This window comes from Podarcis liolepis, assembly GCF_965112155.1.
Source record: "Podarcis liolepis genome assembly, chromosome: 4".
Lineage (NCBI taxonomy): Eukaryota > Metazoa > Chordata > Lepidosauria > Squamata > Lacertidae > Podarcis > Podarcis liolepis.
Window position 1 is genome coordinate 53,246,762 of NC_139558.1, and position 24,728 is coordinate 53,271,489.

Here is a 24,728-nt window from a genome sequence, read left to right on the forward strand (position 1 = left end):
AAGAGAATGATAGTGCAAGTTGAAGAATACATCTATTTAGGACAAAAAGTATATATATTGGGGAGAGAAAATTAAACGGTGGAAATGAAGAGTAAAACAATCAAGGGCAGCCTTTGAAAAACTCAGCTTTATAAAGAAATAAAAATATCTCGTTAGATTTTAAGGCTAAAGAGTTAAATATGGGCATATTACCTGTAATGTTACAGTGTGGAGAACTGGTACCGTGACACAAAGAAACATGAACAGCTTAAGAACAACACCTAAGTCAAAAGATAATATATATATAAGTGGAGTAGATAAGGCAGGAATGGGGAATCGGAGGTATTTCAAATGTTGCCATGCAACTCCCAGCTGGTATGACTAATTGTCAAGGATGATGAATATTTTGGTCCCACAATGTCTAGTAGCCCGTAGAGTTCCCATCCCATTTAAGGGCTTTTGGTCAGAACCCAACAGGACTCTACTTCTTAAATGCACAAGAATATGTTTGTCAAATATTTTAGTGGAATTCATACTTCTGGGAGAGCTTGGACTAGATGACCCACAAATCTCCTTTGAGTTCTCTGGCTATTCTTCCTTTTTATTTGCACACATGGCACAAATATTGCCTTATAAATGGACTACCAATATGTTCATCTGCTAAAGTTCTGAAGTATATTAAACCCTATTAAAATATATTATCAGATTAATCTGCTGCTAGTGCTAAACAAGCCTACTGGTGTGTTCAAAATCTTTTGAAGACTCAAGTGCCATTAACAACACAGTATACCACTTTATACCCACCATGAAATTCATGAAAAGAACATTCCATATGTAAAATAAACTGCATGTGTACTCTTCGAAGTGTTCCAGTTCTTCAAGACTGGTACTCGAAATACTCAATGCTTCCTTTGGAAGAGTTGAATGGTATAACTTAAATGGATATAAACCAAATAAATTGCGCTTTGCTACTATTTAGCAAAGAAATTAGTAATGGTAGAACAAATAACTTGTTGTTTCATAAAGTTAATGGGGTTGAAGTGTAGCAGAAGTCTCCGATAAGTATTTTTAAAGTTAACATGTTAACTTTCAAGTGCATGCTTATTGGAAACAAGTCCTATTGGATTCAGTGGGACTTTTCCAAATCTGATTAAGATATGACTGCTATTCTTACATCAGGACAATGGTCCAACCCAAAGATTTATAACACCAAAAGTTAAGTACCTACAACAAAGTTTACCAACAATGTGCAAAATCACTATTCTGGCATTGCTGTATTGTATGATTCGGATCAAACTTGTATTTACTCAGAAGTAAGTCCATTTGAATTTAATAAGGTTGCTAAATCATGTTTATGTTTAGTTAGATGTAAGTATCATTGAGTTTAATGACTTCACATAGATTGCAGCCTAACTCCAAAGTAGATGTCCATAGGACTGTAGCCATGCACTCAATCCTATTGATGTGTAGAAATATTCCACTAAGGTTCAAATTTACCCCTTATCCTAAATTACTAGGGTTCTAGATTAAATGTAATAATGATCAGCAGTGAGTAATAATGTAGGAATTTAATGTTACAGGGTTAACTTCAACATAGTTTGTAACATTTACATTCCCCCCCCCCTTAATTCTTAGATTAACATTGATGCAACTGTATCAAGTGCAAAATGCTTTATTGCAATTGCTATCAAGCACACTCCACTGATTCGTAATAATGAAATTCATAATACTATAAAATGCTTTTAGCAACCTTATGTTAAATTACGTATTGTACTCAACATGCAAAGGATTTGTTATTAAACGGCACTGAAAGATTCAAACATGAAACAACCAATAGTCTTCCATTTGAAAAATACTAAATATGGACATTTATGAGTCTTCAACAGCTGTTATTTCAAAACCTATGGGAATCCAAGTAGTTTTGCAGCAGATATGGCACTCCACTAATAAGCCTGTTAAATGAAAGTGATTCCCATTTTAAAACACGGTTTTGTCCCAAGCAAACCATTTTCAAATACAATTAATAATTCCTTTAATTTTGTTTGTGAAAGTATACAAAGAATCTCATGGCCTTAGTCCCATAATAGCTCACCTGAGTCAAGTCACTAAGATGACAAAATGTTCCAAGAGAAGAATGCTCCTTTCAGGGTGCAATCTGGCCATGCCCTCTTCCATCATATTCCATTTCATCCTTCTTCACTGATTCCCCACCCCTCAACAAATACTCCACCCCTCAACAAATTCTGTGGGCACTGAATATGCTCAATCATTGGGATGGCTTATTTTAGTCTCTACCCCTTCAAATCTAGTTCTTTAGAACCTTATGAGTTTCCCTTACGCCTGCTGAATCCTCAATTACAGGCATCTCCCCACTTACACAGGGGTTATGATCTGGGGCCCCACGCGCATAAACAAAAATCGCATAAGTGAGGAGCACCCTATAAACACCCCTTAAATGCCCTCTCTGCTGCTCTCGCCCCAATCCAGACCAAAAATATTGTATCCAAAAATATCCACAGCTAGAATTGAAGTGCTGGGGCCAGCTGGAGACGCACAGAAAAGAGGCTGCTGTGCTACTGTGTGCACCAGCTATTAGGCTGGGAAGCTGAGCAGCCTAAACAAAGCCTCCCTGTGCCTGTGGTCACATCAGGGCTTCCTCCGCCCTCACTTATGGAGAGGGTCTCCTTGAGTGCCACAATGGCCCTCCAGCTCTCTCCCACTGTTTGCAGGTTTGAATTGAATTATTTATTTATTTCCTAGCACTGCACATAGGTGGGGTCATGTCCATACTCCATGTGTTTGCCAAACAACATATCAGATAAGTCTAATATGAAAAAAGGAGGTTCTTAAAAGTTTCATTTACAAACACATTTTTCTCCTTTTACAATACAGTGGTACTTCGGGTTAAGTACTTAATTCGTTCCGGAGGTCTGTTCTTAACCTGAAACTGTTCTTAACCTGAAGCACCACTTTAGCTAATGGGGCCTCCCGCTGCTGCTGCACCACCGGAGCACGATTTCTGTTCTCATCCTGAAAGTTCTTAACCCGAGGTACTATTTCTGGGTTAGCGGAGTCTGTAACTTGAAGTGTATGTAACTTGAAGCATATGTAACACGAGGTATCGCTGTATTAAACCGAGCTATTGTTTCAGTCAAGTATTTGTATCTTGATTAATATTGTTAATTTTGTTACAAAAACATCCTCCTGTGACCTTATTCAAAATCTTTATTGGAGGAGCCAGGATTTGAACCAAGAGCCTCATGCCATTGCCCGAGGGTTGGAATAGGTTTAGCCAAGTCATTGATCTTGGACCAGATCACCAGATCACAGAGCCCTCTTCAGGTACAGAAAACGATACACAACATTCTCTGGTTGGGAATCAAGCCTCTGAACAGTGCACTAATTTCCAGACCTAGATCCAGCTCAGATCCTAGCCCCTGATTTAAGTGTCAGTCTTCAGCTTCAATTCCTAGGTTGGAGACAAGTATATAGTCCTGGTTTATCAACTTGCATAGCACCTAAGGCTCAAACACAGCCTTGTGGTTATCACTACAGCAATAGATATCATAATCTAGCTAAAGTTAGTTGTGTGACTTATTCCCAGTGCTTTTTTCAGAGGGTGCTCAATGGTACGCAGTGCCGGAACCTCTTTTTTGTTGTTAAAAACTGTGGCACTTACTGTAACAACTTCATATTGACTACCGATACCTATTTTTCTAGGGGGAAAAGCACTGAGTGTGACAAATTTCAAGAATGGTTGGTCACTGAATATTTTGGTTGGGGTTTGAACCAAATTACATATAACAACAGGACTTGAACTAATTTCAACTACTTTGTTCAACTGCTTTCAATGGGATAAAGCCATTGTTACCTTTTTAGCAAGAGGAAGGAGCCAGTATCTTTAGATCTGCTGTAGTTTATTAGTTCCCATGAGTGATATTTTGGTGGAGCTGTGTGCATTCCATATTTTGATATTCCACAAGAAAAATAGGTTCCCAGCTGCCACAATGTTTCCAGTCCAAAGCACTGAACAACGTGGTGCATAAAGGTGATTCCGACTAAATATCTAGAAGAACTTTCTGACAGTATGCGCTGTTAGACAGTGGAATGGACTCCCTCAGAAAGTGATGGACTCTCCTTCCTTGGGGGTTTTTAAGCAGAGGTTGGATGGCCATTTGTCATGGATGCTTTTTTTGAGATTCCTGCATTGCAGGGGATTGGACTAGATGACCTTTGGGGTCTCTGCCAATTCTACAATTCTATTATTCTAAATACTTTCAGAACACTTCTTTCTGTAGAATCCTGCCCCGGAGTTAAGACTGCTGGAAAGGCTCTCCCTAGCATCCATTCAATAGGTGTTATACATCAGAAGACTACATGCCTTCTCCATTGCAGCACCCTGGCTTTGTAATACTTGAAACTTGAAATTCATACAACATTCACACTGTTAATATTTAGACATGACTATTGATGTAAGTATTTTGAGGTTCCCACTGATTTCAGTGGAACTTGGTTTGATATTTTCACTAAGTTTTTGTTATTTGATTATATTAACATTGTTATTTTATTGTTACCTGTCTCAAGATCTTTGGATTCAATGCAGGATACAAATCATCAAATAAATAAATAAAATTTATGCAAACTTGCTAAATAAATAAGAGATTAAAATGTCAACCTTGCGCAGCAAATAAATAAAATTCACCAGTATGGCAGTGAATAACCAGGAAGGAGATTTTGGGGTTGTGGTGAATAAATTCAGTGTGCCATCATGGGTGTGAAAAAGTAAAATTACATATTAGGAATGGAATTGAAAATAAGACCACAATATAAATAGCACATTTATATAAGGGTACAGATACTTCCATATAGAAGTTTATTATGGATAATGTGTTATTTGTTTATGTAAGCTTTTGTTTTGGTTTGGGCAGCAACAATATCACCATCAAAATGCCAGCCCATACTTTATATTTATTTTAAAAAATACTTAAATACTGCAATTTCATTAAAAAGATCAAGACAACATACAGCAAATACACACACATATACATATACAATAAAACCTACATAAAAACTAAAGCACAGTTCACCGGCTGACTAAAACAGAAAAAACCTTTAATTTTCAGTATAAGCCTGACGTCATAGAAAGGTTTTAAGCAGATGTTTAAAAGTTAATCCTGAAGATGCTTGTTGTTTTACTATGACAAATAACCCTATATACATTTGCACTCACTGCTGTTATGGAAGATTATCATTGTGTTCTATACGTAGCTTACTACATGTATAAGGAAATTTTGGTCCATTTATTTATTTAGAGCATCTGTGTACCCCACTCTTCAGCCAAAAAGGGTCCCAAAGTGACTTACATACAACCAAAACAAGTCCCCACCCACAGGCTTACAATCGAAACACACACACACTCACACTCTCACACACAAACACACTGTCAAAGGGGAAAGGGACAGAGAGCAAACCTAGCTATTGTGCCTCTGGTGCTTCCAAACAATACACGTATTCCTATTTCCACCAACTGCCATATGCCAGGGGCACATTTGAATATCAACAACCTGGTTAGAAGGAACTGTTCTCTCAATATTTTCATACAGTGCACATAGGGGTTACCTTGGAGAGCATACTAACAGTACATACATCAGGCAATAATAATAATTAATAATACAGAAGTATTGCACAATAACTCTTTATCATGCTTCTGCGAGTCTTAGGTAAATGTAACTCTTCTACCAGACCTTAATATTATTTTTTATTTAAAAAACACAAATTGATTCCAAAGATACAAGCCCCGCTTTCACACATTGTGAAATATAGTTACTAAGGTTAGTAACATTTCCTCTCGCATGGATCTCAAGTATGGGACAGCAGAGTGTTTCTTATTATCTTTACTTATTAACTATCCCCTACAGGCCAAATTCTAACTTTATATTGTGCATGTGATTGCTAGTCCTTATACTATGTAGTATATATACTATATAGTATATTCCCTCCCTGCACTCTTTTCTAAGGACTATTCATGTTGACACAACCAAAATAAACTTGATGGGAAATGAGACAATGGCATCTATCTGGCTGAAGGTACACTAACCCAAATTCAAAAGTGGGAATAGAAAGAGCAACAAGGAGAACAGCAAATTGTTCTTTGTTTTTCAAAGCATAGTTAAATTTTCTCTTCTTCGACTAACACCGTTTCACACCAAATGTCTTAAATACTGAATACAACTATTAACATTTTTCAGAAATAACATTCACAACACTTTTATCACTACTAGATCTAGCTGGGAACTCAAGTCTTACATTTGCTGAAGCAGCAAGAAAGTAACAATCTAATACATTAACCATCTCTAAAATATATACTATATTTAATCACTCTAGGAATGAAAGCATTAATTTTGATGCAACTGTATCGGTCAAGAATGGTCTCAACACCTCCCCTCTGTTTTTAAATGTAACCATTCCAGCCTTAAGATGTTTGAGTTATTCAAATATTCATATATCAATATATCTTTTTCTGGTGGTAGCTTACCTACCCACTTCCATATTTGGATAACAAACTAAGTCAGAAAGTTATTTGAGGGGGTCAAGTTGTTTAGTTTTATTTTTGTCTATCACTAATAACGCTAAAAAAATGTGGTTGCTATTACTTCCATCTCTATAACCAGCCAATCAGAAAAGGAGGACTGTAAATAACTGGTCGGTCACATACCTTGAATTACAGAGACATTTATGTATGCTTAAACATAGCAGAACAGCACAACTGTGAATGAAGCCATACAGCAAAATGTTAAAGTTGTTAAAATAATGATATATTATCGTCAACACTCATTTATTTCCCTGGATTATTATTTTTTGCCTATCACATTTGGACAAATTCCTTGTGCATTTTATTTCAATTTTACTGTCATATTTGAGATTCTTCTGTTGCTATCCACAAATCATGCTATTTATAGGGAATCAGTTTGAGACAAGCATATAACAGAATAATCACTGAACGATTTATGCAGACTTTCAATGCAATGTTCCATAACATTTTGAGAATGTTTATGCAATGCTTAAGTCAGAAAGAACAACTGAAATTATAGAGCAAATTGGTGTACTGCTCTCTTACATGTAAATAATACCTAATAAATAGTATTAGTCTGTAATACTAAATACTAATTTAGTATGTAAATAGTAATAATATTCTGTGCTGGGACCTTCAGCAAAAGTCTAGAAAAAGCCATGATATTATTTAAAGATATACCTGGTGATATCCAATGTTAGAGTAAATCCATGGAAATAACTGAGCTGATATCACCCATTATTTCCCAGTTTTACAACACAAAGTAGGCATATATGAGCATATCACGGTCTAGGACCCTTCTACCTATGGGACCACCTCTCCTGGTATGCCCCACAGAGGACCTTAAGGGCCATAAATAGCAACACCCTAGAGGGCCCTAAGGAAGTTAGATTAGCCTCAACCAGAGCCAGGGCCTTTTCAACACTGGCTCCAGCCTGGAACACTCTCTCATGGGACCAGGGCTCTGCAGGATCTGATTTCTTTCCGCAGGGCCTGTAAGACAGAGTTGTTCCGCTGGCCTTTGGCTTAGAATCAGTTTGATTCCCTCCCCCTCTTTCTTTTTCCTTTCACCTCCTGTGAATAGGCTGCATCCTAATGTGTTAATGTTGTATTTTAATCTTGTTTTTAAAATTGTATTTTAATCAACTTGTTTTATTATTGGTTGTTAGTTGCCCTGAGCCAGGTCTTGGCTGGGGAGGGCGGGGTATAAATAAAATTTATTATTATTATTATTATATGCTTTGAAATCTCTTGACCTCAGAATCACAAGGTTGGATCCAGAGATACTTGAGGTATAGGGGAGTTCCCATGAGGCAAGACACAGCGATAACAGCAAGAACCTTTATTGAACTACATAACTAGGAAACGGGCAAAGCAACTGCTTACATACATTCCTGAAAGCCAGGGCCACTCCAACGTGATTGGTGATTGGCTGTCTAAACTTCCAAGCTGCGAATCACGACTCAGTTCAAGGGCCAATGGCAGAGGTCCAAATCCTGAAATGTTCTGTGATTGGACATCATGTATTGAATCAGAACACAGGAGCTCAGAATCCTTTGTCCACACTCAAGCTCAGGCAAACACAGACCACTGAATACAAAACAGTACTCATGCAATGGGATGCGGGTGGCACTGTGAGTTAAACCACAGAGCCTAGGGCTTGCCAATCAGAAGGTCGGCGGCTCAAATCCCCACGGCAGGGTGAGCTCCCATTGCTTGGTCCCTGCTCCCGCCAACCTAGCAGTTCAAAAGCACCTCAAAGTGCAAGTAGAGAAATAGGTACCGCTCTGGCAGGAAAGTAAACGCCGTTTCCATGCACTGCTCTGGTTCGCCAGAAGCAGCTTAGTCATGCTGGCCACATGACCCGGAAGCTGTAATCTGGCTTCCTCGGCCAATAAAGCGAGATGAGCGCCGCAACCCCAGAGTTGTCTGCGACTGGACCTAATGGTCAGGGGTCCCTTTACCTTTACTCATGCAACAGGTCTTTCCTGGCTCCTCCCACACGAGTCACCTGCATCCCAGTCAAAGTCACTCCTCAGGGTCAAGGACCCTCTGAAACTGTGTGGATGGGGCACGAGGGACTGTAGTGAGACAGGAAACTGGGAGAATTTGGTGGGACTGCCTTACATAAGTGCATCCCTTTGTGGAAGGCATCTCTGGATCCAAGCCATACAGTCAGATCCTAGGCAATGCTACACAAAATAGATAAGGTGCTAAGCTCCCAGCTCCAAGACAAGGAAATGCTATTTAAACTTTAACCTAATGTGGTTTCTAAGAGTCATAAGCCACATTATGTTAAAGAGAATGGTGGGGTTGACAGCAGTATTTTACACCACATTGTAAGGGTTGGTACATCCCTCTAACACTATTACAGTGATGAGGTGCTGATGGTGAGGAAATATCAGATACACAGTGCTAGAAAGCTGTCTGTGGACAAATGCAGGCTTTCTTGGTCTGAAAAGCAAGATAAGTGCTGCAACCCATAGTTGACTTTGACTGGACTTAACTGTCCAGGGGTCCTTTACCTTTTTATATTGCAAGAATTCAACAGCCTTCATCTTGCCCACTTAAACCCAAGGAAAAGTAGAATAAATTGTAATGGACTCACATTGCTTACGTGGCTGGCAACAATATGTAATCTTTCCCTTCATCACTATCTGTTTCCTGGTAGTGTGTAAGTCCACCTCTTCTTGTTACCTACCCACCCCTCCACCAATATTTATTCTACAATTACTTATTATATAAGCCCCCAAATCTGCCCATTTGTTGCATGCACTCTGCTTTGCGCATGCAGTGTTGGGGAGGTAAATTTTCCTTCCTGCCACAGAACATCAGCAGAAACAATGGCAACAGAAACTTTTATGTGGAACATGATGGAGGGATGAGTTCTCCCAATAATGTAGATACAAGCTTTTCTATATGGAAAGAGGGTGATATTTCTCCAAAACAGAAAGAAATTATTATTATTAATGAAACACATACTGGGTATTCTTTAAATTTATATTCCATGCAGTATACTTCTGAAACAGAAAATTCTCTTTTACTAAAGCAGTAACAGAACTTGATGGGGAAGGGGGTGGGCAGGTGAGCAGCAGCAGCAACAGCAACAGCAGAAAGTTGTCCATTGAAAGAGGACTAAATAGTGAATAACTGGCACTGAATAGAGTTAGCACTAGAATAGTGTTCACATAAAACTCTTTGTTGTATAGAATAATACCTGGTTAATTTTTCCTAGTCATTTGATGGCACTTGACACAATAGGAAATTAGATTCTTCTGGATTAGCAGTAAGAGTGGGCAACACTAGTTTGCAGTAGTTCTCCTGACAGGTTTGGGAAGGTGATGTTCATGGGACTATTGCCCCATTCTACCCCCATGGGAATTCTCCTGTGGAGTGCCACTAGGGAGAATGTAGGTGTCACTCAATAAATCATCCAGAGCTTTGGGGTGAAGTGTGATGATTGATAGCCAGCTCTATCTTTCAATGTAAAGAAGTGTAAAGTGATGCATGTTGCCAAGTCAGCCAGGCACCTCCATGACAGGAGAAAGAGGAGAGAGACTGAGGAGCATTTGTGGGGTCATCAACCTTGATAGACATTAAGAGAGCAGCTTGCAGCATTGGAAACTTTAACAATAGATTTAGGAGCTGAGGATTTAGCCTGCATCCTACATTGACATTTACATTGACATTTACACTTAGACAGTGCTTTTTCTATTAAAAAAAAGTTTGGGGTAATCTCATTTTGACTCAAGAAAATCACCATTTTATAGTTCAAATCGGGGAAAATAAATACAGTCAATGGAGAAAAGTACAAAGATTCACAAAATGTTTAGGGGTATATGTACCCCTGTGTTCCCCCCAGAACAAAGCACTGCACTTATCAACACGAATGGGTCTGAACTAGCAGTGACTGAATGAGGACTTTGGGTCTTATATTCTTACCTTTAATAGTTGTGTAAAAGAGGGCATTTCAGCAAGGACAGTTTGGAAGATGGTTCAGAGGAGAGAGGAAATCATTCTCTTCTCTTCTTCCAGCAGGAGCCTCTGCTGGTTCTCTCCTTTCTGCAAACAGAGAATAGCCATTATGGCTAGTAACCACAGATAGCCCTCTCCTCTATGAAATTTGCCTAATCCTCTACTATACAGCCCTCTAAGCCCTCTACTATACTGCTGAGGCAGTGGAAGACAGGAGTGCCTGGCGTGCTCTGGTCCGGACACAACTGAACAACTAAACAACAACAACTATACAGCTGCAAATAAATTGTTTAAAGTGTGTTTTAAGTGCAATATGACACTAGGTGGGCCTTATGGAAAATTCAATGTATTTTTAAAAACACTTTTTAAAAAAGCATTTTCAGAACGTTTTTTATACGTGTGTAGAGTCCACCTAGGTTGGTGGATATCACTGCCTCCTGAGCAAATTCCATAGTTTAACAATTTGCTGTGTGAGAAGTACTTTCTTATATCTGTCCTATATCCTCCAGCATCTTAATTGGATGTCCCCAAGTTCTAGTTTTATGAGATAAAAACTTTTCTCTGTCCACTTTTTCCATGACATGCATACTTTTATACACATCTATCATGTCACTTTTTTTTTTTTTGCTTCTTCTCTGAACTAAAAAGCCTCAAATGCTGTGACCTATAAGGGAGTAACCATTTCATCTGACTCCAGTGTGCTTTCTTTTCAATCTGTGTACACATGACATTACCCACAATGCAGACTTTTCTGTAGTTTCTTGAGAAATACTGCTTCAGTCCGAAAGGAAAACATTCACGTTGTAGTTGAGGTGTGCACAAGACACCAATGTGCAGATGACAACACATGTGCAGATGACAGCTTCACAAATAAGGTTGGAAGGGATTGCATGGGCAGGGAAACCATATACCAGAGGTGCCCAAACTTTTTTCCAAAGTGGGCCAGATTTGCTGAAGTGAACATGTGTGACGTGAGGACTGACCAAAGTTGTCGAGCTTTTCTTTAGGATTGTCGAGCTTTTTTTACAATTTTAGCCAAAGTTGCTGAGCTTTTTAAAGGGTTTTACCCTAGGACATATACTGCCACGGGAGCCGGATTAGACTCCGAAACGGACTTTGGACATGCCTGCCACAGACTGTGAACATTGGGTGACTACATCGCCTAAAACCAATCTCTAGTTCAGGAATGTGCAGATGGGACTTGAAACACAGCTTGGGAAGAAAGACATCACTGCCGCTAATTTTAAGCCGCTAATGTGTACATAGCCTTAATAAGAAGCCCCGGGAAGTCATCAATTTCCACATATTTTTCCATAGACGGCAATGAAAGAGATCTCCCTCATCCGATTTCTGCCTAGCGCACTCTAAACAGCAGTTTTTTAAACGGGGCTTCTTCCCGAGTCAAGGTGCATATGGTTGAAACCCCTATCATATAATCCTTACTGGAGCTTAATGGCGTTGCAAGGCCGGAGGAAAAGCCCTAATACAATCCCACTTTTCTTTTTTTCTTTTTTAAACATCTCCCGGCATACAGTGAGGCATAGACGTCAGTTAGACGTCTTGCGTGATATAACGATATTTAATCTCTCTGGAACTGCAGCCTGGGAAATGTAGTTCGTTTCCAAAGCTGGCTTTCGGTGCCCAATTTCTTTCCCGTTTTCACCCTGCCTGATCTTTTGCCCGCAATTCCCCGGTTTTTAGTTACGCTGAAATAGAAATAGGAACGGAGACGCGCAGCCTCCCCCCCTCTTCCCGCCTTGCACTGTTGCTAGGCAGCAGACGAGGAAAGAAAGGGCGGGGACTCGGAGGAGCGGCCATTGCAATGACGTAAGCGGCGCGTCTAGTTTTAAAAATAAACGGCGCCTTAAGGTGTAACGTTACTGGGCCGGATATGACCGTTACAGCCCCCCTCCCGAGCTAAAGAGGGAGGGGCGGAAGTGGGAGCGAATCGAAAAGCGGAAATGAGGACTCAACTCTTCCCTCCTCCCGCCCAGAAAAAGAACGGGGGCGGAGTCACGTGGTCAGAGTCGCCGCTCAGGGAGGCGGAGTCACGTGATCCGGGGACCGGGGAGGGGTAGCCATGGGCACCGCGCTGGATATCAAGATCAAGCGGGCGAACAAGCTGTACCATTGTGGGGTGAGTAGCCTTTGGCAGCGGCGTTGGAGCGGAAGGAGACGGCAGGGTCTGCGTTGCTCGTTCTCCGCCCCCATTAATAGGTTTTTTTTTTCCCTGGGGGAGAGGAAGGCTGCAGTTCTGTGCCCCCTTCCTTGCGGGTAACTCCCATTGGACTTGAATGGGCTTCCTCTTAGGGATCCCGCTGCACGCCGGGCTTCCCTCAACCGGGCTTGTTTCCGCCCTTAGCCTTCGTAGGATTGCAAGGGTGCCAGCTGGGATGAGTATTCGGCGAGCCCGGCTTCGTTCCCCAGGCAGCAGAAGGGGGGCAGCCATTCTTGCCCTCGCTGCTCCAATTGAGGGCATAATAATAATAATAATAATAATAATAATAATAATAATAATAATAATAATAAATTTATCTCCCGCCCATTTAGCTGGGTTTCCCCAGCACTCTGGGCGGCTTCCAACAAAGATTAAAAATACATTAAAACCCCAGTCATTACAAACTTCCCTAAACAGGGCTGCCTTCAGATGTCTTCTAAATGTCAGATATTTATCTCTTTGACATCTGATGGGAGGGCGTTCCACAGGGCGGGAGCCGCTACCGAGAAAGCCCTCTACCTGGTTCCCACAAGTGGTGGAGAGGAGAGGAGGGTCCTCTCCGCACCAGCAGAGGAGAGAACATGGAGCCCTGAAGTTGCGCTGCTGAACTCCCAACAGCCCCAGATGGCAGGCCAGGGCTCAGGAGTTATCTACAGGGAATAAAGATCCTGTGGCAGCTGCTTAGTGTACTGTAGGCAGTGCTCACTGGGCATGAGACAATATCCCTGTATGTGCTTTCTCCTTAACCCAGTCTGTGTTGAGATGTGGTGGCATGAAGATAAAAATAAAGCAATTTCCCATTCACAAAGAAATGGAGACTATTGCAAAATTTAAGGCCAGAGATCAGGGTTGGAGATGTTGTAGGACTATCAACTTCAACTGGCATGGCCAGTAGTTGTTGGTGATGCCCCTTAGAGAGGGTCACAGATTATGCATCCCTGATCTACAGTTAGAATACTAGCAAGTCTGAAGGGAAATCTGCTATAAAATCAGTGCTTTTTAGTCAGGGGTACTCAAGGGTACGCAGTACTGACACATATTTTTCTAGAAAAAAAGCACTGTATAGAATACTAACCTGTTGAGAAGATAGCATGTCTGTTGTCCTGTCCCCAACCTCCGACTCCTGTGTATTATTATTATTATAGCAGCTATAGTGTTGGTAGGGGTGTTTATTTTTTCATGTGACCCAAACCTACAGTTTGAATATAACCATCTGGGCATGGTTTTACTGGCTCATCCGCTGATAAACTGCAATCTATAAAAAGTTTTCCTTTGCTATGGGTGTAGTCATTGGATAGGACCTATTCAACCTAGAATGTCCCAAATAAAAAATTGAATTGATTATAAGAAATGGGTTGCTTGTACTGTACATGCAACAAAACAGAGGACAAGTCTGCATGGCTGAACAGAGACAATTGCGTATTATAAGAGCATTTGAACTGGTGGTGCAGTTAGTGAAAACAAGTGAAAGAGCAGGCTTTTTCAATATTTTTACATTTTCTCTATCCCTATCTGTTAGGGAAACAAACCGTTAATCATCATAATGGAGTGATAGCAGTGTGCTTAGAGTGGCAAGGTATGTGCGGAAATTCTAGAGGTTGAGACTTGTTTGGTCCAAAAGTGGAACTGGAGAGACTTAAGTACATGGGATCCAATTATTATTATAATTAAATTAATAGAGTCCAAAGATTGTGCTTCAGAGCATGGTTTATCTCCTCCAGGATTTTGTTTCTGACAGAGGCCTCTGGAAATGTATTCGGTGCATAAAGGGCCTTCTCTTCTTCTTTGATTTCTGATATTCAGAAGTTTAGTGCCTGTGCTCAGAAAGTCCCCATTTAGCTGTTGCAACTTGCACTTACTCAAGCCCTGTGAAGTTTCTGTGCCCAGAGCTCAGAAACTGCTCACAGTAATGAAATCCCCCATCACAAGGGGGGATCTCAAACACTGTGCTTAAGATTTCAGATTAAAACTGCAGAGTGGAAGGAAAGGAGGACCTTTTTCTGCCTCCCCACTTTCAGCTACTCTCTGAAGACTGGGGAAGTGACCCTCTTAAGAATATCAGGGGTGTGGGCAGGGGAAGGACTAGACCATGTGAAAAATGAACATAATATTTTAGCTACAGTTCATTCATTTTCAGCTTTGAATTCTTGTTATAAAGTAGCACACCTGGACATTCCGTTGTTGCGCCCATAACCTAGGTTTAAGGTGCCTTTTAGCTCCTAGCTTTCATATCGGTTTCTAACACTGCACACACAGTCAGTAAGTGATCCTGAGGAGAGGATGAGACGCAACACACGTCCTAGAGAAGTTCTGTTTTAGAGCTACTTTTAGATGAGCGATTTGGAAACAGAACGTCAAAAATAACTGTTTTGTTTACTCGGTGCCATTGTCAAAATGCTTTATAAATTTTTTTACTGGGAGTCCCTAAGCTCAGCTAAAGATGTTACAAACTCATCTCTTTAATTATGAATCACAATCTCACTAATACATGGGCTTGCCTTCCTTAGGAAGTCATCTGCCACTACTGTGACACAAACCAGAGCTAGTCATGTTTCATTTATAACCTCTTTCATTTTGGAGAATTCCACAGCGTGTTGCAACAAAGTGGCACACAGGAAAAAGCTCCTGAATGGAGTGGAGCTGCATTTGTCAATGACTCTGTTAACGGTATAGCAGCGATGTGAGTTTTCCATTTCATATGCTCATTAGTAACAACGAATGGGTATCAACTGCAGACCCCGCATTGGGCAAACTCGACAGTTTCAAAGTTTTTGGTTCTGTTTACTAAATACAAGTAAATTAAATAGGCTAAGTTAGATCACTCTAGAGCAGGGGTTGTCAACCTGGTTCTGCAACACAAGCTGAATCCTCCTTCCATCGAGCACTGGTGGGCGGTAAGGAAATTTTACCATCAAGAAAGATGCATTAGTGGGCAGTAGGTATAAAAAGGTTGACTACCCCTGCTCTAGAGCATCAGAAAACTTTCCAGTGCAAATTGCTCCAAGCAGCAGAAGAAAAATTTCTAGAAAATCTTCCAGTTAATTTTTCTTCTTCTTGAAAATCCCAATCACTGCTATTTAGCAGTGTCACATAATAGTTGGAGCTAGGACAGAAGAGTTCCAGACAAATTATGTACTCTTCTCCCATGTCATCCTCCCCACCCCTGAGAATCATGCTTTTTGATAATGACAGCACATTGCCACTGAAATATATATATAAAAATAACATGAGCAATGGATTGGTGGTTCTTGATTTTTCTCTCTCCTCCCCATTTCCACCCACTTAGGAAGTTCTCACTGGAGTGGTGGTCATAACAAGTAAGGATGCAGTCCAGCACCAGGGGATCTCCTTAACAATGGAAGGATCTGTCAACCTGCAACTGAGTGCCAAAAGTGTTGGTGTGTTTGAAGCCTTCTGCAATTCTGTTAAGGTACAAATATGGTTATGGAAAGTTTTCCTAAAACTCTTCTTTATTTATGTGAAGCTGGCGTATCAAAAGTCATGGTTGGATAATCAACAAAATATGGAGTGTTAAAATACCCCAAAACGTAGCTTGGCTTTCATAGAGTCACCGTATGTGCAGAGAGATAAGCAACTTCTTCAGTTTCTAATAATGAATTTTGAGCTTAGAGCTCTCTCCAAAGAAAGCTTACATTGAATAAGCAATATCATTGTTCTATCTATATGCCTGCAGTAGTCATGCATTTTGAGGTATCCTGAGGGGCTGATCCCTGCATTGGAACTGGTGAAGGGCTAAACTACACAGTGATATATGGCTTTTTATCTTTCCTTTTTCTGTAAATAAGATTTTTTTATATATACATTTCGAAAATAAACAGTTAAATAATAAAACTGATGATGGGCCACTTAAATTCTTAACCACACTTTCCATGTTTTATTTTCTTTCTCCCCCCCCCCCCTTTTGCAGCCTATTCAGCTTATTAACAGTACTGTAGAAATGGTAAAACCTGGAAAACTGCCCAGTGGTAAAACAGAAATTCCTTTTGAGTTTCCACTGCAAGTGAAGGGGAACAAAGTTCTCTATGAAACCTACCATGGAGTTTTTGTCAACATCCAGGTAAGAGAGGCTTTCGGTTTGGCAGACATAAGCTACTTGTTGGGAATGTGCAACCATAGCTATTAATATTTATTATTTGCATTTGTATTTTTCTGCTAAGCCAGTTTAAAATACTGAAACACGCAATAATTATGATACATATGGTAAAAAGAAGAGTTGTCTTCATTTTGGCTCCTTGGGAACAGATGGCATGAGCTCCTTGGCCAAAGTTTCTCCTCTGTTACATATTGCAAAGCAGACTCCATAAATCTAATTTGTTTTCCTGATAGTTTAATATGCTTCTTTTCAGATAAAAAAATGCCTGTAATAGAGAGAGCACAATAATGGAGAGTACCTAGTACAAGATTGTTAGAGTGCTCTTCTGTAGATTCACCTTTTCATTTCCACTTAAATCACATGGGTGATGCTTCTATACATCTGCACGGTGTTTCCAAACTTCTCTCTTTGTGCCAGCTGTCTTTCTTATTTAATGAATTTCCTCTTACCTAGTTTTGGCTCAGGCTTCTTCCAGATAGGACATCTTCTGTGAGCAGCAGCATGACAGAAGCTGTGCCAATGCATATGCTGAGTTACTTCATACAAAGTTTTAACTAAGAACTGATACGTTCACTGATGCTTAAGCCCTTTTTATTAAACTGGAGCAAAGGGAGCAATTTCACTGAGGTCAGCGGGAGCTTCGATGGAGGCCTCCATAGGGCTACTCGCTCTTTTTCCCTTGTGTAGGGGGGCCAATAAGATATCTAGCTTGTGAAAAGTTTTTTGTTCCTCACTCTTGCAGAACATTTTGTTATTTTGGATAAACTGGCTTTATCATTACTGCATAGGCATGTGAGTTCATGTAGCTTGGTTCAATGATATAAGAAAATATAGTTTAACAGTTGTTAAGATAGTTATTATTTTTTTAAAAAACAGTCTGTCACTTGTTAAAAAGAAAAACGACATTTAGGTGTGTTTCCAGTTGATCTTTAATTGAACCCCCCCCCCACAAATACATTAAATGCTTAAAAAGCACAAAGTTAAGCACTTAATAAGTTGTACTTTATGAGTTTAACTCTCCCATTAAAATTAATGATATATATATAGGTGTTTAAATTTGGAACACTTTCCCTGTTATAGTTGTTACAGATTGTCAGGGAACTGACATCGGAGCCAGAGGCGGAGGCGAGGCTCTCAAACGATGCTGGAGAAGGGCCCAGCAGGGGGAGAGGCGGCTCACCAGCTGGGGAAGGAAATCAGCGCAACACCAGGGAGAAAGGGGGGCAGATGGGGGAATCGGCGAGGGGGCTCCAGGACTCCTCGCCGGAGATCAGCGAGGAGAGCACGGGTCCTCCGCTACCCACACCCTCCCTGCGCAGAAGACTTCCGCGCAGGGAGAGTAGGAGGAGACTTGGAGTCAAACAACTTTTATGCTGGAAAAGGTTTAAGAAACGCCCACTGACGGATTCTGCCAGCGACTGAACAGCCACAAAGTGTAGGGCTGTCCAGACAGAAAAGGTTTAACAAGGCAAACTAGCCAGGAGTGGCACCAACTTGCGCACGAGTAACCCCTACAGTTATTACACAGATGAAGCAAAATAAACAGCAAGGGCCCTGTGATAAAAAATTTACCATTGGTAATCAAGAGTGCTCTCTGCAGAAATGCTTTCCCTCAAACTACAAGCAGTTCAGATATTTTTTCTTACAACTTGCCCTATTCCTTTACTGTAGGGTTTTGATGATGTAAATGAACTTGCTCACCATGGAATTCTTTTTGAGATGAACCATAGAGTCACAGAATTGTAGAGTTGGTAGGGACCACAACTAGAGCTGCATTGTAGTACAGTGGTACCTCGGTTTTTGAGCGTCTCAGAAGCCAAATGTTTCAGTTTTCAAACGCCAAAAACCCGGAAGTAATTGTTTCCATTTCCAAACGTGCCTCGAAAGTCAAACAGCTTCCGCTGCATGTTTTTCCATTTTCCCAATTGAACTTGCAGCCACGGTTTTCCAACGTTTTGGAAGTTGAACAGTCTTCCGGAACGGATTACGTTTGAGAACCGAGGTACCACTGTAAGTGGGTATTGCAGCACTTCCTGTGACAAGATAATTTTGCAGAAGATATAAACTGTTTTCAACACAGGTTGTGCATAAAAGTCTAATGGTGAGTTGGAACAAATGTGAAGTCCATTTTTCAGATATTGGGGGGGGGGGGTTGTTTAAAAGAGGTATTAATTTGTTTTATTTAAACCTAGATTAATCATCAGAAAGACATGGCTCTCAAATTACTAATCAACAAAATAACTCGTTAGTAGGTTGCATTCTTTTTCCAGTTCCAAGATGAAATAAATGACTGCTTTTCCTTTGCATAGTATACCCTTCGATGTGACATGCGGCGCTCTCTCCTGGCTAAGGATTTGACTAAGACTTGTGAATTTATTGTCCATTCGCCAGTAAGTACTTGCCAAAACATGCACTGGTGATTTATAGCAGGAAGAATGTGGACCTGAAGTTGGGGGAAATGACAGAAGATGTCGTGCGAATTCTGATTCCAAAAAGGCAGGGGTTTTGGTCTGTTACAGAACAGTTAGATCATGACGTGGTTTACACATCAGTGAGCCAAACTATGGCTTATTGGGGTCACATGACCATCCTGTCTCCTGGAGAGGAACTTGCACCTGCGTTGCTCTTCCTGATATTTATAGTGCAGTCTGAATGTTGTCCAAACCTAGGATCATGGTTCAGGTTTTTTCTCCTTAGCCATAACCAGTAGCAAAGGTTTGGCTTACCATGTGCACACCATGTCATTATCGTTTATGTTCCACTCTCCTTTTAATTCTGTACTGAAATGGCATCTTGTTGCTATGCCTGAGGGGAACACTATTTTAGACTGCCCTGTTACTATAATGAGACTCTTCTTCTTGGCCACTAGAGATTATGGGAAGGAGACCTATTCCCTCTAGGCTGTTGAGAGCATGTATCAAAGGACTGCCCCACAGATGGCTAGTTGGGATTGCTGGCACATCTTCCACCAAGCAAGAACGACCTTTCCTATAGTCATCCATTCTCGTTCTTGTAATACGTGACTTGAAAATACCTTGGTTCTCAAACAGCTTAGTTGTCAAACATATTGGCTTCCAAATACCACAAACCTGGAAGTAAGTGTTCCGGTTTGCGATCGTTTTTCAGAAGCCGAAAGTCCAACGCTGCTTCTGCTTGAGTACAGGAAGCTCCTGCAGCCAATTGGAAGCCGCGTCTTGGTTTTTGAATGGTTTCGGGAGTCGAAAGGTCTCCCGGAATGGATTAAGTTTGAGAACTGAGGTACCACTGTAAATATAACGCCTCAGGCGTCATAAATTGACAAATAGTAGACTTACCACTTTGACCCTTCTTTTCATTCTGTTGCAGCCTCAGAAAGGTAAACCAACCCCAAGCCCAGTGGACTTTACTATTACTCCTGAAACTCTACAGAACGTGAAAGAGGTAAGACCCATATTCCTGTAAGGGATATAGTACTAGTGTGCTTACTGAAAATTTGGTTGTTTAGATGCTGTGTCAAACCATGCATAGGAGCCCTGTTTTTGTGTGTTCCTGTCCACCCCCCACCCCCATATGTACGCTCTGGTTTCTTCCTTCTCACTTCCAATCTAGTGGCAATCCATAGCTGGCCATCACACCTGCCCTGGGTAAACCATTGCACAACAGTCTGTGCAAACCAGCATTGCAATCCCAGTTCTTATTGTGGTTTATCATCTAATGCCCATTTGCCCAGTTTTCCTAGAACAGGGTTTGGTTTATTATTTTTAGATGCAGTGTATTTGTATGTGGGGTTATGAATGAGAGCATATGCTTGCTGGCTACATAATCCAGTATGTTGCTTTCACAACAAAGCAAATTTAATCGGTCAAGGGTTTTAGAATGTGCACTGGTTCTGTGATTTTCCCTAAAATACCTTTCTTTCCGCACAACTACTCTAGTCCCATCTTCTGCCATCACGCTTTCCCCCTTTTTAGATAAGAGCTTAAACTACAACATATAAAGGGTTTTCAGTTTAGATGGTAACAATCTCATAGAGCAGTTATTAATGGCAGTCCTTTTATCGAGGGTCCTTTTAATTTCTTGGTTGCTTGTATTTATTTTTATTTATTAGATTTGAATTCTGCCCTTCATCAAAAGAGATCAGGGTAGTTCACAAGATAAAAAAGGCAATATGAAAGCACAAATAAATAGTTAAAACAGAGGCAACAAAACAATAATTGTATGGAATGAAACACTAGCTTTAATAAACTTAAGTTTCAATGGAAACAGATTTTTTTCTTTCAGTATTGTCTGTGTTTGATGGACACTGGTCACAGGAAAAAGCAGAATTGTGTGGTGAGATTTAGGATTTTAATCCTTGTTTTGCTAAATTAGGAGACTTCTAGTATGAACTTGGATTAAAAGGCAATCATACAGATTTGGCTAGGCAAGTCTACCTTCCTTTGTAACAGACTTAGAGTGACCTAGAGAATATTTCCAGGTTATTTCTTATTTGTAATGTACCTAAAGTGTTGTACAGAGTTTTTGGAAACCGACACAGATCCTGCTTGCAGGCGTAGTTTAATACAAAGGGGAAATCGCAGAACAGAATGGGGGAAATGGCAATTCTTGATTAGATTACCTACCTTCTCCTTTAACTTCACTTTGCATTTAGAGGGCATTGCTCCCAAAGTTTCTCATAAGAGGCCATCTCAACTCTACAAACTGCATCATAACACAACCCCTCACAGGGGAGCTTGTGGTGGTCAACTCAGATGCTGCGGTTAAGAGTATTGAACTCCAGTTGGTACGAGTGGAAACCTGTGGTACGTCTTTATACGTCTGTCTATAAATGTTCGAGAGTTTGGTTTTACATTTTATAAGCACGACAAAGTGTTTTCAACTTAGCCATTAAATTGAAATGGCCTTAGAATATTACTGAAAGCTTTGCCAGTAAGCAAGATGAAATACCAGCCATAGTAAAGGTCACACCACATGTTGGAAAATTCCCAAAGTATTTGTAGTGCACATCTGTGTCGGTCATAACATGGGTGTGCATACAACAATTTACATGTGTATTCAAATCTCTGAATTTGTAGGACATTGGTTCTTAATTGGAAGCCCCCCATCCCTGGCCAACTGTAGGAATGTTCTAGTACTTGAAGCAGCAAGCATGGTAATATGTTATTTAGCAAAGTTTGGTTTCCTTTTAATGCCACTTTTGTCCCACTTTTGCAAAGGCTGTGCTGAAGGTTATGCTAGAGATGCCACTGAGATTCAGAATATTCAGATTGCTGACGGAGATGTCTGCAGAAATCTTCCTATTCCAATCTACATGGTATTCCCCAGACTCTTCACCTGCCCCACCTTGGAAACCACAAACTTCAAAGTTGGTAAGGAATAGTTTGACTTATTCCTATTATTCTTTATTTACTGGTTGCATTATATAGATATAGGTCTATCAGCAACTTACAAAAATTAATTTTAGAAGCTAGTAGTCCCAGTGGTTTTAGTGTAGGTCTATTCTGAGTGACTAAGGTTGGATATCACCATAGAAAATTACCTGAAATTGACACATATTATATTGGTAATTATCAGCTTATTTTCTGAGGTCAAGAATCTAGCAAGGCAACTTGCCACCAGCATATTTCTTCCCTAGTTAAGTTGAAGCAATAGTTTGACTTGATTTTTCAGTGCTGGCTGTCTGGAACTCCCTGGAAAATGTTTTTTTGATTAAGAGAGACATACGCAGCACCTAGAAATGCTTGAATATTTTTATGCTGCCTTTCAAGGAACCCAGTTGGAGCTGAATTTTTGAGGTATTACTTGACACCCAAGGATGTACTGATCTACTTGTCTCTAATGAGATGCTAATCCTAATCATTATTTCAAACCATTTTGCAAGCTACAAATGTACTATTAAGATTACAGGAGCCTGGGTGACAATGCTAATTCTAAGATTGTGTTGTTTGTTCCTCTAGAATTTGAAGTTAATGTCGTTGTCCTCTTGCATGACGATCACCTCATCACGGAGAACTTTCCACTGAAGCTCTGCAGGCTCTGATTAATTAGAACAGTTTCAGGAATAACATTGGGACCCCAGAAGCCTCCTGTCAGTTGGGAATCCTGTGCGTTGGCACTGCGAGAACCAAGCAATGTGATTGCTGCCGTGTATTCTCAAATCCTATGGCAATAGAAGAATGAAATTTAAGTGTTCTGATGAGCCAGAATTGTACACTTGCAGCTATAAAAGTGCTCTCTCCAGGTCGTTGCCCAACATGGACCAGCTGAGTTTTGCCCTGTTTCTGCTGTGGAGTCAGATGTTGAAGAGTTGCCTCTGCTTATGGTGAAACTGTATCACATACAAGACCACTCTCCAGCTGAACTACCCTGCTTGATCTGCTTGATCCTTGTTTGTATTGGTTCTGCTAGCAAGAGATCATAACACGAAGGAGTTTTGTTTGCCAATATGTCATTCCAGTTGAAGCAATTTCCTGTCCATGTCAGAGTATGCTCACTGTGCTTACATATAGTAATACTATACAAATTTTGAAGAAAATCTACTGAAATCTGAGTAAGAGCAGTGTGGTAGGAATTACATTTACCTAAGCAGTGGACTTGAATTTTTCAAAAACTACTATATAGAAATTACTGTTTTCGCCATCGGCATCTTAAATAAAAACTTTGAGTGAATGCTCCTGGCCATCAACTGCCTGTGAGGGATATTTTGGCTTGGGTTCAATGGTTTAACATAAATAGCATAGGATTCATCAGTATTGGAGCACCAACTATAACACTGGGCAACAATTTTTTACTTTTTGAATGTTGTCTAGATTTCTACAACTGCTTTAGGGTATTTTTTGCACTGCTGAATCAGGAAATGGCATCCGTTTCTCTCCATCAGGTCAGGTTTTTGTGCTATGTTGATTTGAAAAAAGTCAGATCTTGTGACAAAATCGATTGCATTTTTGTGGCATTATCAGCTGATTTTTGTCATTATAATGATTAGCTCTCGTTTGCCTGCAATGGTATTACCCTGCCATCTTCGGACAAGTTTGCCTTTAGAATGAGACGAAATCCACTTGAGTTGAACTAAGGGGAAATTGGGACATAGAAGAGGAGATGGTAGAATAAATACCATGCTACCTATCCTTGAGAGGTGTCAGCCTACAAGCTTACTAAAGGAATGGAGCCACCTGGTGATGTGCATTTTTGCCTAGACCTAATCCCATGTCTTTGCTGCATTGCCTTACCAGTTTCTAAATGTTGTACACCAACCAAATACAGCCCATTTCTGAATTATGTCTACTTGCATAAAGTAATGGAATATGTAGTTCATTATCCAAAAGTGCCTGTTAAGTGATGGGAGCTTTGATTTCTTCCTCCAAATATGTCTTGCTAAAATGGATGAAGTCCTCTCACATATGCAATGTATGTTAGAAAGCAAACTAAAATTTTGTGGCTTGCTCACAGTGTGTCATCTTACATAACAACTTGCGTCTCTACCCAAGTTAGGAGTGCACTGGTCTTCCTGGGAAGTGGTTTCTATAATCATCTTTTGGAATCTACAGAGAAAACATGCTACGAGGTGCTGATATGTGCCCATTTACTTTTACATAGAATTAGCCTACGTTTTACATACATATATTACATGTAGATCATGTTAGCTCAGCCTTTACAGGAGGTGATATTATGGTCCTGTCTCACAACAATTTTTTTTTTCTTTTGAGCCTAATAAACGTGGCACTGGTGCTCTGTTTACAGTTGTACCGCTAGCAGCACACCTGCCAGAAGTGGTGATGATAGCCCTGCTCAGTCATTTTGCCCATTACTGCAGCTATTAGGCAGAGTAGGTGGAAATGAGCAATACACTGAAAAATAGGAAGAGCAAAAAACTGATATGGGCAACAATAAAA

At 40.4% G+C, this 24,728-nt stretch overlaps 2 protein-coding genes across 4 annotated transcripts in view; one reads left to right on the forward strand and one right to left on the reverse strand.

The window, feature by feature from the left end:
- DYRK1A (dual specificity tyrosine phosphorylation regulated kinase 1A) overlaps nt 1-12,313 on the reverse strand; it is a 125,467-nt gene extending 113,154 nt beyond the window's left edge. Inside the window, exons 1-2 of one of the 2 annotated variants that reach the window (XM_083500196.1) lie at nt 11,969-12,313; nt 10,493-10,612 (exon numbers count right to left, since the gene is read on the reverse strand). The gene's annotated coding sequence lies outside the window, so the exon portion shown is untranslated. Of the gene's footprint in view, nt 1-10,492; nt 10,613-11,259; nt 11,396-11,968 lie in introns of those variants that run through there. The other variant, XM_083500197.1, reaches the window with a different exon arrangement.
- A 197-nt stretch (nt 12,314-12,510) lies between these two features.
- VPS26C (VPS26 endosomal protein sorting factor C) lies at nt 12,511-23,031 on the forward strand. Of its 2 annotated transcripts, none has more exons than XM_083500244.1 (8): nt 12,511-12,662; nt 16,030-16,173; nt 16,672-16,821; nt 19,167-19,247; nt 20,203-20,277; nt 21,488-21,638; nt 22,053-22,205; nt 22,794-23,031. In XM_083500244.1, the coding sequence occupies exons 1-8, from the start codon at nt 12,606-12,608 to the stop codon at nt 22,874-22,876; spliced, it is 894 nt and encodes a 297-aa protein (XP_083356370.1). In that variant the 5' UTR covers nt 12,511-12,605; the 3' UTR covers nt 22,877-23,031. The 2 variants fall into 2 exon arrangements, with proteins under 2 accessions (XP_083356370.1, XP_083356371.1); XM_083500245.1 differs by lacking the exon at nt 12,511-12,662 and adding an exon at nt 12,665-12,799.
- Nucleotides 23,032-24,728: the final 1,697 nt, after the last annotated feature.